The 12,382-nt window shown below is 45.9% G+C and overlaps 2 protein-coding genes and 1 pseudogene across 4 annotated transcripts; all 3 read right to left on the bottom strand.

Moving 5' to 3' along the window:
- Nucleotides 1-850: 850 nt before the first annotated feature.
- On the bottom strand, nt 851-1,607 carry LOC136544174 (uncharacterized; annotated as a pseudogene).
- Nucleotides 1,608-3,204: 1,597 nt separating this feature from the next.
- Nucleotides 3,205-4,591, bottom strand: LOC136542023 (uncharacterized). The gene is made up of 2 exons (XM_066534254.1): nt 4,150-4,591; nt 3,205-4,057 (listed from the first exon to the last, which is right to left on the bottom strand). The coding sequence occupies exons 1-2, from the start codon at nt 4,345-4,347 to the stop codon at nt 3,503-3,505; spliced, it is 753 nt and encodes a 250-aa protein (XP_066390351.1). The 5' UTR covers nt 4,348-4,591; the 3' UTR covers nt 3,205-3,502.
- Nucleotides 4,592-7,439: 2,848 nt separating this feature from the next.
- LOC136542024 (uncharacterized) lies at nt 7,440-10,582 on the bottom strand. 3 transcript variants are annotated; one of them, XM_066534255.1, is made up of 2 exons: nt 10,132-10,582; nt 7,440-8,047 (listed from the first exon to the last, which is right to left on the bottom strand). In XM_066534255.1, exon 2 carries the CDS (start codon nt 8,029-8,031, stop codon nt 7,510-7,512), a length of 522 nt encoding a protein of 173 aa, XP_066390352.1. In that variant the 5' UTR covers nt 8,032-8,047; nt 10,132-10,582; the 3' UTR covers nt 7,440-7,509. The 3 variants fall into 3 exon arrangements, with proteins under 3 accessions (XP_066390352.1, XP_066390353.1, XP_066390355.1); XM_066534256.1 differs by having other exon boundaries at nt 10,205-10,582; XM_066534258.1 differs by having other exon boundaries at nt 10,461-10,575.
- Between the last annotated feature and the right edge of the window lie 1,800 nt (nt 10,583-12,382).

The raw sequence follows: 12,382 nt of genomic DNA, 5'->3' as shown, positions 1-12,382 counted from the left end.
AACCAGCAACCGTAAAGATAAACCTCATGTCAAAGTCACAAACAGCTAGCACATTCTGAGATGTATATCCATGACGGCATGTGTAATTAACCATATCCTCGGCTGGCACAACCATTGGAACATGCGAAACGTCTATTGCTACAATATTGCCTTTGAAGTAAGGCCAGAAACGTTCATATTTGATTCTTTCATGTTCTGTAGAAAAACTAGCATATCTCGGCTTAATATTGTCCTTAGCTAACTTGCGTAAACACTTAAGTACCTCGTGAAACTTAGTGTGAACTGTCCACAGTGACCGAGTGAAGCGATTTTCAGCTTGTGAAAATGATTATGGGCCTCCGACAATCCAAAAGAACATTGCCAATGACTTAATGGATGAAACATTGTTAGTGGAGGTCAAACCGTAAGTAGATACTAGCAACTCATGTAGTGTCGTGAAGACCTCAGTGCTCATTCGAAACATCTTATAGAAGTACATTGGACGAGCAAAGCACCTCATCACCCATTGAATTCCAGTTTCTTGTGTTTTCCTGTACTCACCTTTGTCAAAATAACACTTAGTGTATTGTGCACTCATTTGATCAATAACAACAGCATGCTGGGAAAGCTCAGCTAGGAGTACTAGTCCCTTCTGTCCTTCTTTGGCTACACCTTCCAAGTTGTCATCCATCTACAAAGGATATTAAAATTTATTAATTCAATTAACACAAAGAAATAATTCCACACAAAGAAAATAATCTCACAAATAGTCTCAGCACAAGCAAATTATTTGTTACAGCCATACAACTAATAGTTCTCACAATAGAAATTAAAATTGGTTCACACGACAGCAATAGAAATAAAAATTGGTTCACTGCCGACTCATCATCTCCTTTTCAGCATGCTCCCTCTCAATCACATCTAGCCTTCCTTTATTTGTTTTGATATGGCTGAAGACCTCTCTAAATTCAGGCTTCATGATCAGCATGGTGGCAGTGTGCATTAGAGCAGTTCCTTCTTCCACCCCACACTCTTCGACCATCTTCATAGCCTCTCCAATAGTGGAGACTAAATTAGTTGGAGGAACTGATGATGCAGATACACTTGAGGAGATCATATCTACTGCACTTTCTATCTTCAAACATGTATTTTTGTACATGCGAAAAAATGGACTCTTCTCTTCTTTGTCTTCAGTACAAGAGCTCTTGTGTTTCTTTTTCCCTGGTTTCTTCAAAGCGGCTAGCTTGACATATCATTATCTGGAGGTTTTGGTACCTCGGCCACGTCCTCATCACTTGCCTCATCAGAGGATATATCTCTAGGACATGATGCAGTGGCCCCAATCACATGTACCTTGCCAAAAAATAGATCAAGATCATCAAGGTACTTCGATCCTTGTTTTCTGAACCTCACATGGATGCATTTTAGTCCTTTCTCACGGTTATCGCATATCTGAAATTGAATGTAAAATTTTAGCAAGACACACCATATCAAAGTATGAAAAAGAATATCAATAGTGAGAGTTCAGTTCTTACAGAAAGGTGTTCAGTCCACCATTCTTGAGGGCAATAAACAGTTCCCTTTACCGCATCCCATCCAAGTCCGGTGGCATAATTCTTGAACTCCATGAACCATCCGTATTCCTTTTTTATGTTGTCTAATTTGTTCTTCAACTATATGTTTGTTCACTTGTCACCGGCTCTTTCTTCAAACTTAGATACAAGATTTTTCCAATCAGTGCTAGTGAAAAGTCCCAGGGGCCTATTCCCAGCTTCTATCTCCCCTTTGCAGATATCAATCAAATGCTTCAAAAAGAAATCAATCCAATCTGCCTTGTCACCCATTCTTGAATCAAACAAAGCAATTTTTTCAGACTTTCTAAATTACCATAATACCATGCCATCATTTTTAACATACACACAACACATTATACTGAATAAATAACATGCATCGAACCATTTATCGGAGATTGAGATACCTACGTTGCAGATCCGGTCACTGGAGGCGTAGATCGATGAAGCTGAGGCCGTTGAAAGGGGCGCGGACCGTAGGTACTGTGGCTGGGCACGGTTCACTCGCGAGCTGGGCAGGGCCGAACCAGAGTGGAGAGGAGCGAAGAGGACCAATCCCGCGCCGCAGCAAAGAGGAAGGACGGGGCCGACGAGCACCCAGCGGCAGGGGTCTGTGCTGGACCAGAGAGGCCGGGACGGGGCGGGGCTGACGATTCTCGGCAGCGGAGAGGACTGGGACGGCGCTAGAGAGGACTGAGTGGCGCTGGAGGAGGCCGGGGCACGGCCGGCGAGATGCGCCGCCGCCAAACCCTAGCTCCGCCTAGGCGTCACCATTTGCGGACGGACGGGCTCGGAGTTGCGCGGAAGGGAAGAGAAGGGAAAAGAACGAAACGTTTTCTTCATAACTGATGGCATGCGGGTAATTTCGTTGAAAATGACCCCCCCACAGCCGATGAAAGCGGCCTCTCCCAGCTGTGAAAATTGAACTACGTGAAAGCTGGCTTTTCCAAAAGCTATTCGACCAGCAGGTGCCCTTTGGCTATCTTTTGGGCTTTTGAGAGCAAAAGCTGAAATCAAAAGCTAAACCAAACACCCCCCCTAATTGATGCCTGCACTGCACCACTTCTCTAGTTCTCCACATCGGAGATGCTGTGCGCCCTGAGGCCCTGACCATTATGCTCACTATTTCTTTTTATTTTTATTTATAGATCTGGTACTTGGTTTCCTGACCTCTCGATTTGCACAGAATTGACTTAGGCCTGGCCCCCATCAAATGCTGCATTGCAGCAGACTGCAGACAACAGTGTGCGGAGTGCTCGGCCCCTCAGGCAATCCAGGCAACGTTGCAAGGCTTTAGAACACCCTTTTCCTTTTGGTCATTTCAGTTGGCAAGTCGTCGAGTAAAGCTACCCAACCGTGCGCTCCTCATCTGCACTTTGTTCCATCTGCTTTTACATGTCGGAACGCTGGTGCAGCCGTTCAAAGTTGTCTTCATCTCATCCAATCCAAATGGAACAAAGAACTTTATGAACTTTTCTAGGAAGGAAAATTAAACGTGGAGTAAACTTGTGAATTGGAACTAGAAATACCATCTATTGAAACTTTCGATCAAGATCGAGTGAGGGCTCTCTGACTGAGTAGAGAGGCCAAAAGAACTAGAGCGTCCGACTCACAAGAACTGAAAAGCACACCAGAGTTTATTATTCAGAACACGTACACCTGAACATTCCTTCCAATTTCCAAAGATCAAGGCCTCGAACAAGCATGCAACATCTTCGTAGGAATTTTGTGGGAAGCTTCACATTTCGTCGGAGCAAATTAAATGCTTCGTGCCCTCTAGAATTCCTATGAAACTCTCGCATTCTAGACGAGGCCGGCCGGACGAACAAGCATCAAGCACGCAGGCTACTACTAGCTGAAATCTTGCAAACGTCGTCGTCACGTCTCAGCAGCGTTGCTGCTGCTAACACGGACGGATCGAGCTGCTTCTTTGTTAGCTAACGGCGGCGCGGTTATTTACTGCTAGCAGCAGTGATTTTGTGTCTGTAGTAAGCAGGAGTTGGGCTCGCGGCGAGGTTACTGACGCTCTTGCGCCACTTCCACGAGTCGGCCGGCGTGCTGGGCAGCGGCGGCAGCGGGAGGACGGCCGGCCGGCGGCACAGCCCGAACGGCCACCCCTCGCAGTCCCGGAAGCGCTCCCACTCGGGCGACCGCAACGTCGTCGCCGGGGGCGGGTCTATCATCATGCACGCCGACGACGCCACGGTCGCCGCCCGGCTCGTGCTGCGCGTGAAGAAGCTCTTCACGGAGAAGAACGCCTCGCTCTCGTCGTCCGCGTCGCAGTAGTCCCCATCGTCGGCCTCCTCCTCCTCCGTCTCCTCGGCCGCTGCCCCCTCCACCACGACGCACGTCTTGGGACTTGACACCTTGTCGAGGACGGTTCTTGGATCGAGCGGAGTGTACGACCAGGCGAAAGCAGAGCTCGACGACAGAGGCAGCGTCGGCGAGTCCACGCTGCACCTGGACCGCTTCTTCATCTGCCGGTTCCTCATCTCGTTGAGGATCACCTGCACAAGACCGTGATGATGCAGTGCCTAGTAAATTCCGTGAACTGATCAAGAACTGGATCGGGTGCTACGCGCCATATATCAATCCTTACCTGCTTGGTGTCTTGCGCTTCGTCGAGGACGCTGTCGTCGTCGGTGTCCTCGCCGGAGCTCCACCCGGCGCCGGCGGGGATCCTGACGCAGGGGACATGGCAGTGCGCGTACGTCTCCCGGATGAGCGACGACAAGGACTTGCAGTAGTGGTTGGCCGCGGGCAGCTTTGGGTGGAACTCTTGCGCTAAGCAAGGCATTATATTGCTCTCTGATCAATCAATCACACATGGAACGATCACCGATGCGTGCAGTGCAGCTACTGATCGAGCTGTTTTTCCCGGCCGGCGTTCATCCGATCGAGGGGAGCGCTCGTGATCCGATCGATGAGGAGTGGTGTGGAGCTCGGTCGCCCATGTGTGTGTGTGGAGATCGGAGAATGGGTTTCAGAGGAGTGCATGACAAGTGCCCCGTAACTTAAAAAGGAGAGGCTTGCAAAGAGAGCTTTGTTGGCGTTTGTGGAATTCGTAATCCTTTGGGTTGAAGGCTAAGTAATAACAAATACAGTACTCGTAGTGTTTGAGTTGGACATCAGGCGAGAAATTGCGGCGTCAGTTTGCATTGTGTACTACTCTACTGCTGAATTTTACTGCTCAGTGTTGCTACAACTTCCTCTTTTCACAAATGTAAGCTTGGTTTAGCTAAGTCAAATTATTTTAGCTTTGCTACCAATACTAAATATATTATTTTAAATAAAAAGGGCCTGCATGTCATAAAATAGCTTTCATAGTAAACCTAACAATGCCAATTTTTATTGTCAATCTACAAAATAAGTTAGATATTGAGGGTTAAAGACTTAAAGTTTTTTTTTACTAGTGTGAGCTTATATATTTGTGACCATAGGAAGTACTCTGTGGTCTGTACTGAAGATCATAGCAGTAGCAATGTAAGTCGAAATAATTCATTGCCATATAGTAATCACTTTCCTAACTTGAATAAACTCGTCATATGAATATATGATGTATTTGAACAAATTCTAATAAATCTCCAATAGTTTGGTGTGAAAAAGTCCAACATAAAAGAAACCTAAGTTTTTTTAGAGGTTACGGTGGATCATCTTTGGAGTATTAGAATTTGGATTGTGAATGTGATTATAATAATCTGGATTAAGGATTATAATATCATCTAGGTTGTTGTATATATCCCTAGATTATAGGTGTTGGATTACATGATTTATCTTTCTTAAGCACTTATAATCTCCTATTAACATGTTTAAGATGGATTATAGGATTCCAATAATTCGTTTAAGATGAATTATCTATAGTCTAATACATAATATCAAGTGTTTGGACTACCTAGAGATTATTTTATCAAATTACTATGATCCAAAGGTGGTTCAAACGAGTCCTAAATAGTACCCACCCGTTTGAAAAAGAAAGATATTCTAATATAAACCATCTTTAAGTTTAATAAATCTTATAAAAAGGTATCATTAATATTTTTATGATACGAAATAAGTATCATTAGATTTATCATGAAATATATATATATATATATATATATATATATATATATATATATATATATATATATATATATATATATATTTCTGTATCATGAAATAAGTATTATACTATCATAAATGTTGATTTTTATAAACATGATTAGGTGCCTTGTGAAACTGGAGTGCGCTCTTTTTTCATGGTACACAACACTACTTGTTCTCTTAACACGATTCGATCCCGAGGGCCCAAGTACCAAACTGCTTTTACCGGTGAAACGTCGCGGCTCGGATGAACTCCCGTATTGACTATCTATACACTCAGACCGGCCAGCACTCGTCGATCATGTGATCCACACGACGATTCGAGGACTACCAAGCGCTAACCGTGCAGCGTACTCATGAATGCGCAACAGTTGCGGGCTTGCCGAGCGCGCCAGCGATCGGTGACGAGAGCGACAGCGACACCTCAGACTTCGGAGAGCCGCGCCGGCATACGAAACACGAAGTGCGCCGGCGGTTGCCGTGGTGGCATCAGAACCAGAACAACAAGCCGGCAAGCACATATATCATAATAGCCCGCTCGTTCTCGTTCTCGTCCTCGTCCTCGCGGCGAAATGCGCTGGTCGTGGCCGTTGTTTTCGCGTTTCTCTTGAAGCAAACGCTAAACCAACCGCTCACCCGCAGCCCCGAACGCACTCGTCTGCCGAGTGTGAGGCGAGCTAGGACGGACGCGTAGGTTCTCAACGACGGTGAGGTCATCGAGCACCGAGGTGCAGAACACGTGCACCCTTCTTGAGCAAGAGAGAGACTGAGACAGAAGGGGGAAAGCAAAACGCAGCGCAACGTTTTCTGATGGTGGTTTGATGTAACTTTCAGGGGCACGGAGAATCAAAGATCAGGATTCGCAAAGATTTCTTTTGTCGATGCAATATGAAGTGCGATGAGGATCTGGTTCCGAATTGAACTGCTCGAGATCGAATGCTCCAATGATCGCACAGAAGGAAAACGACGGGGATTTTTATCTGAGGATTCTGTACAGCTTCTTTGCCGTGAATGGCAAGCAGTTGCTGAAAGAACCATATGTAATTACATCAGCAAAGACCAAAAAAAAAAAACTGGAAGTAGAACAAACGAGATGCGACCTCGTCGTCTTGTGCAAATGACTTGCCGGTAGCGGCAGGCACAATTTGACACATGTCAAATGCTGAAAGACTATCCTCTGCCACTAATAATTATAAGAAAGATACACGGCCGTTCTGCTGCTGCATTGTAGTATGTTGTCCATGCTTAGCAGCACAGATACAGTCACAAGTTATTCAATACAGCAACGGGCAACGGCCGCAACTACAACTGGTTTCTCATCAAGAAACTACTATCAACTATCAAAAAGACAAAAACATCAGGCATTCATTTAGCTAATGGCCATGTTCGGCTTACCCCATATTCGGCTTGTTCGGCTTCTTTTTTCAACCGGAACAGTATTTTTCTCTCACAACAATTCAGCCGAAACAGTGTTTTCAGCCAGTTTCACCCAAGTTTCAGACCAGCGAACGGGGCGATTGTTTAGGTGAATGACTAACAGATGAGACCATTAATTCGGCCTATAAACAACATTAACTAAAGATCTACCGAATAACCACCACCGAGAAGTCATTAAATTCCCAGCAGCTGGATTTGACAATAGTGGTGGTGGTTAGCTGATTAGTGATTACAATGGTCAAAAACGTCATCTATCACAATGCAACCACCAGGTTACAAACCTAATATTTCCCGGAAATAAGAACAAATAAGGTTAAGCTGCACTATTTTCAGCAGACTAGGAGGCGCATACTGTTTGAGAAACAGTGGTGACTGTCAAACTTTAAAGTGATCATTGCTGAATGCTGAACAACGTACAGCCAGAGTCTGAAATGAACTATCATGAAGTTTCATTTATAACCAACCGTGTTTTCAGAGAACAAGAGCCACAGCCAAGAACAACAGAAGCTGATGCAGAATCAGACGCCTGCAGTTCTACTTCTCCATCTCCACTGACGAAAATTCCCATCTCACTAAGTTCACACGAAGTGATGGAAAAATAATCACCACACCTGCATGGGTACAACAGCTCTAGAGTATCAGCAGTGCTCTCGATGATCATATCCCCGACTTCGATTTCAGACGCAATGATCTCAATGTTCTGTCTGGATGATTGCAGCTGCTTATCATAGTCTGCTCTAGATGTAGGATGGCCTAGGATTTCCCATGCTTTCTGCACACTAGAAAATTCTTGTTGCTCAGTGGAAGGCAATGACTCAAGAGTTGTCTGTGCTTTGTCAGGGTGTGTGTTCAGAGCAGCAGACTTGTATGCTGCACGAATCTCATCATATGTAGCACCTTCACTCACCGATAAAACCTCATACAAGGTTTTCTGAACGGAAATATTGCTGCTTGGAACCATAGTGGAAACTGGACCACTGTATGCAGGGGTAAAAAACAATAAGTATAAAATATATCTAATAAATCTTGATTCTTGAATGTAATATATACAACACAACAACAGCAGCAACAAAGCCTTTTAGTCCCAAGCAAGTTGGGGTAGGCTAGAAAAGCCCAACATGAGCCCCTAGTCACCGTTCAGGCACGTGAATGTAATATATGACCAAACAATTCTTTCTGGCGATAACATTGTGAATGAATATAAAGCAATGCATGTTGTCTTATTTTATTGCAGATTTTTAATCTAAGGAAAACTCTTTTTATCAGGGAAACAGGTCTTGGTTTGAACCAACGAATGCATCCTCTATCTATATTTGGTCCATCTCTGCTGAGATCAGTGTTACAAAGAGGTACACGACTTAAATTTTAGTTCAGGAACAGCAAACAAACTAAAAATCACCAACACACCTCAAATCATTAGATAGAGAGCAGCCAGAATCACCACAATTCCCAAAACCACTTGATATGCAGCCAGACACCAGAAACACAAGCTTCCATACAAGGGTTCTTTCACAAAATTCCAAATTTAACATTTGTTATCTTAAAAACCTATTGGGAGGGTAGAACAAACCATCCGACATTCAACCATGTTGTCATGATCATGTGACCATAACTGTATATTTCAGGTTTTCGTCTAAAACCATCACAAGACTACATCACATGAGTAGTATGAAATTTACTTGAACCAGAAGAGCAACTACATTCTTCTAAGGTTTAAGCAAATAGACAAGCTAAGATCAAACCATCAAGGTTGACATAACAATGGGTCGGGGATTGGGGATATGGGGCTCACCAACCTTTGGAGGACTAAGGAGTGAGGACTCGGGTGAAGGTGTAGGGGGATGTGCGGCGCAACCTTCAGCTTTACTTAACACCTGAGACGAGGAGCCAGTGCAGGGGCGCTGCATAACGCGAAGGGCTCCGTGCCTCCCCAACCCGAGTTCGTTGTGGGAGCACGAGGTGGGCCGCGAGCGACAAGCGAAGGGGGAGCGGCCGAGCGGGAGATGGGAGAGGGCTGAGTCGAACTGCAGGAGACTGGGAGAGGATCGCAGATTTACCTCACGCCCTCGCGTGCGGACGGGGGAAGGGGAAACAGTGGCCGGGAGAGAGTCGGGAGACAGGGAGAGGGCAAGCGGTAGCTGTCTGCAACGTCCAGCGTGTGGCGGCTGGGATGGGAGCAAGGAGGGTGTGGTTAGGGTTAGAGCATCTCCAGCAACTCCCTACAACTCCCCCAATAAGGTGGTAATGGGGGTGGCCCAATACAACATTTTGGATTATTGGGGGAGATGCTTTTGCAGATCACCAATATCCTGTCCCCAATAATCCATTCTTGTATTTCTCTCTACATTTCCATACAGACACCATGACAACTCCATTTGCAAATCACAATAATTCATATGTTTCTCTCTACATCCATACAGACACCATGACAACTCCATTTGCAACAAACGTTCATATTGAGATTAAAATATATACAATGCTGCCTAGCGTTGCATCTGGATAATCATGTGAAAATAAAGTGAAAGGTATTCCTAGTAAACCTCAAGTGAACAGATAAAAAATCGCACTATCAAAACTGTACAAGACTTTAATAAAAAAATATACAAGACTCAAATTTTTACCATTGTGAAACTACATCCAAAGGACATATCACAAGACTTTATTAAAAAAAATTGTACAAAACTGAAACTTTGTCAGTGTGAAACAGCTAGTGGACATATCACGCAAACATGCTCACATACAAATTTTTGCCATGCAGTGCAGAAGGTCCTCATGTAAGCAAACGGATTGGTCAACCAATCATGCAAACCAATTTTTTGTGAAGCATGAGCAGCTTATAATAACAACAAAGGAGGTTTCAGCAGTATGTTAATTTGGCATGCCACCATGAGCAGTATGTTAATTTGTGAGATAGCAACTGCAATTGGATTTTTCCCATTTGATTGCAAAAGCACAAATTTTGACAAGCTCAAAGTAGCTAAATCACGGCATCAGATGACACAATACCCAACAATCTAGATTTTTCAAATACATAATTACATAGAGGATGCAGAGGCATCACCTATCGAAGACACAACACCAGTAGGCTGAATAGGCAACGACGCATGACTGCAGCAACAGGAGAACGAGCAGACCTGTCGGAGGGGCTGGGCTGGATCTATCGGTTGCCACCGCCACGGATAGGGGTTGAGCTGGGAGGAGGCGATGGAGTAGAGGGCGATGCCGAGAGAATCGACGACCGCCGTTGGTTGGGGTCGCCTTCCCCAAGGCGTGTCCGCCGCCCAAGGTGCCTTGTCTTCCCCCACGATATGTAACCAACAGGGTGAACTACCAGGAAGAGGGAGGGCAGCGTGGAGCTCGCTAGAGCTGGCTGAAGAGTAAAGGCCTCACCGGAGCCGGCGGGGAGAGGACGATGAGGGGCTCGTTGGGGCGGCGACTGACGGCGGATCGCACGGGCAGTGGCCGCCGCGGCGGCTGGCGGCACGGACGCCCGCTAGCGCGGGGCTTTTTATATATTTAACATTATTACCATAGTCGCTCCCAGGGCAGAATGACGCTTATAAATTTAATCATTTTAGTTCGCGCTCCTTTCATTTTACCATTTTCGTCTATATGGCAATTTTAGTTCGCGCTCCTTTCATTTTTACCACTTTCGTCTATGTGGCACGCCAGCTCGTGCTGACACGCTGGCACCGGCACGGGAAATGACCCCGCTGCCCTCGGCCATCTTTCCCTTGCTCCGTCCGTCCGTCCCTGGCTCCCTGCATGCGACCTAGCCGATGAGCGCGCTGCGTTGCGCCGCCTTCAATGCCCCCCGCCGGCCCGCCCGCCTCCCCCGCTATAAAGCACCTGCCTCGCCACTTCTCTCTCACGACCACACACCACAGCAGCAGGCACAGCAAGAGAAGAGAGAGCAACAAGAGCGAGCAGGCAAGCAAGAAGAGAGAGCCGAGAGCGCGATGGCGAGGTCTTCCAAGACGATGGCGGCGGCGGCGGCGGCTCTGCTGGCCCTGGATACGACCGCCGAGGCGAGGAACATCAAGACGACGACGACGGAGAAGAAGGCGGACAACGACGCGGTGGTGCAGCCGCAGACCTTCCCGCCCTTCGACCGCCTCGGCGGCGGCGCGTCCCCGGCGTTTGGCGGCCTCCCTGGCACCTCCGGCGGCAGCAGCATTCCCGGGTTCAGCCTTCCCGGCAGCGGCAGCAGCCTCCCTGGGTCGTTCTTCCCCGGCGGCGGCAGCATCGGCAGCATGCCCCTCTTCGGCGGCGGCTCCCCGGGCTTCAGCGGCTTCGGCGGCATGCCCGGCTTTGCCACAAACAAGAGCTCGAGGAGTTTGTGGCGTGTACTACGTATTCATCAAGCTTCAGTTGTCACTAGAATCCGAATGCACAACTGAGAAGAGGAAGTACAAAGAGCAAAGAAAAACCAGCAACCAACTAACCAAGCTAGTTTAGCACGGGGAGCAGTTGCTCGACAAACTGAGCGCCTGGTCCTCATCAATGAGAGCATTCTGGTTTAATCTTTGTCCAGCGGCTTTTAGCTTGAGGATCGTTCTGCTAAAAAAAGGCATAACCCTTTGCATCGCAAGATCCAAATAGTTACGGACTTAGGATGAATGGATGATCACTGAAGCACTCCCTTTCCACATTTTTCTTTGATGAAACATGAGGTGTGTGTGTGTGTGTATATATATATATATATATATATAGGGAGAGGCTATTCAGTAGCCAGCTACAGAATAAGTTATTCTGTAGCCACCTCCATTTACCATAATTTTATATACTAATTTACGATAATGTCAATATATATTTACTATATATGGGTTACTATAACACATGAAGATATTTACCATAACGTTATAGTAAACCACTTAGTAAGGAGTTACTATAATCTCATAAATTAACATAGTAATTATCGTAACTCAAAGTGGCTACAGAATAAATTATTTTGTAGCCAGCTACAGGGTAGTAGTTCTATATATATATATATATATATATATATATATATATATATATATATATATATATATATATATATATATATATATATGAACGACGTATAGGAATATGAAGTAAAGAATCAAGCCAAAGAAGAGACACATAATTTAACGTGGAAAATCCATCCGATGTGAAGGGAAAAAAACCACGGGCACCAGCCAGCAACAATCTCACTATCTCAAAAGTTTTGGGTTACATGCCTATGGCGGCTTACAAGAGAATCAAGTCTTCACGAAACCCCAGCAAGGTTGTATATACCGTACCGTACCGCGGGGGGCTCCGCCCCCCGCACCCCCCGAGCACAGGGGCGA

The sequence above is a fragment of the Miscanthus floridulus genome, chromosome 3 (genome assembly GCF_019320115.1).
Source record: "Miscanthus floridulus cultivar M001 chromosome 3, ASM1932011v1, whole genome shotgun sequence".
Lineage (NCBI taxonomy): Eukaryota > Viridiplantae > Streptophyta > Magnoliopsida > Poales > Poaceae > Miscanthus > Miscanthus floridulus.
Note: the sequence above shows the minus strand (reverse complement) of the source record. Positions and strands in the feature narration are given on the sequence as shown.

Excerpts from the sequence above, each read along its gene's own strand:
- LOC136542023 (XM_066534254.1), bottom strand. The coding sequence starts at position 4,347 with ATGCCTTGCTTAGCGCAAGAGTTCCACCCAAAGCTGCCCGCGGCCAAC. Across the intron at positions 4,058-4,149 it reads AAGCGCAAGACACCAAGCAG|GTGATCCTCAACGAGATGAG; the intron begins GTAAGGATTGAT and ends GGTCTTGTGCAG.
- LOC136542024 (XM_066534255.1), bottom strand. The coding sequence starts at position 8,031 with ATGGTTCCAAGCAGCAATATTTCCGTTCAGAAAACCTTGTATGAGGTT.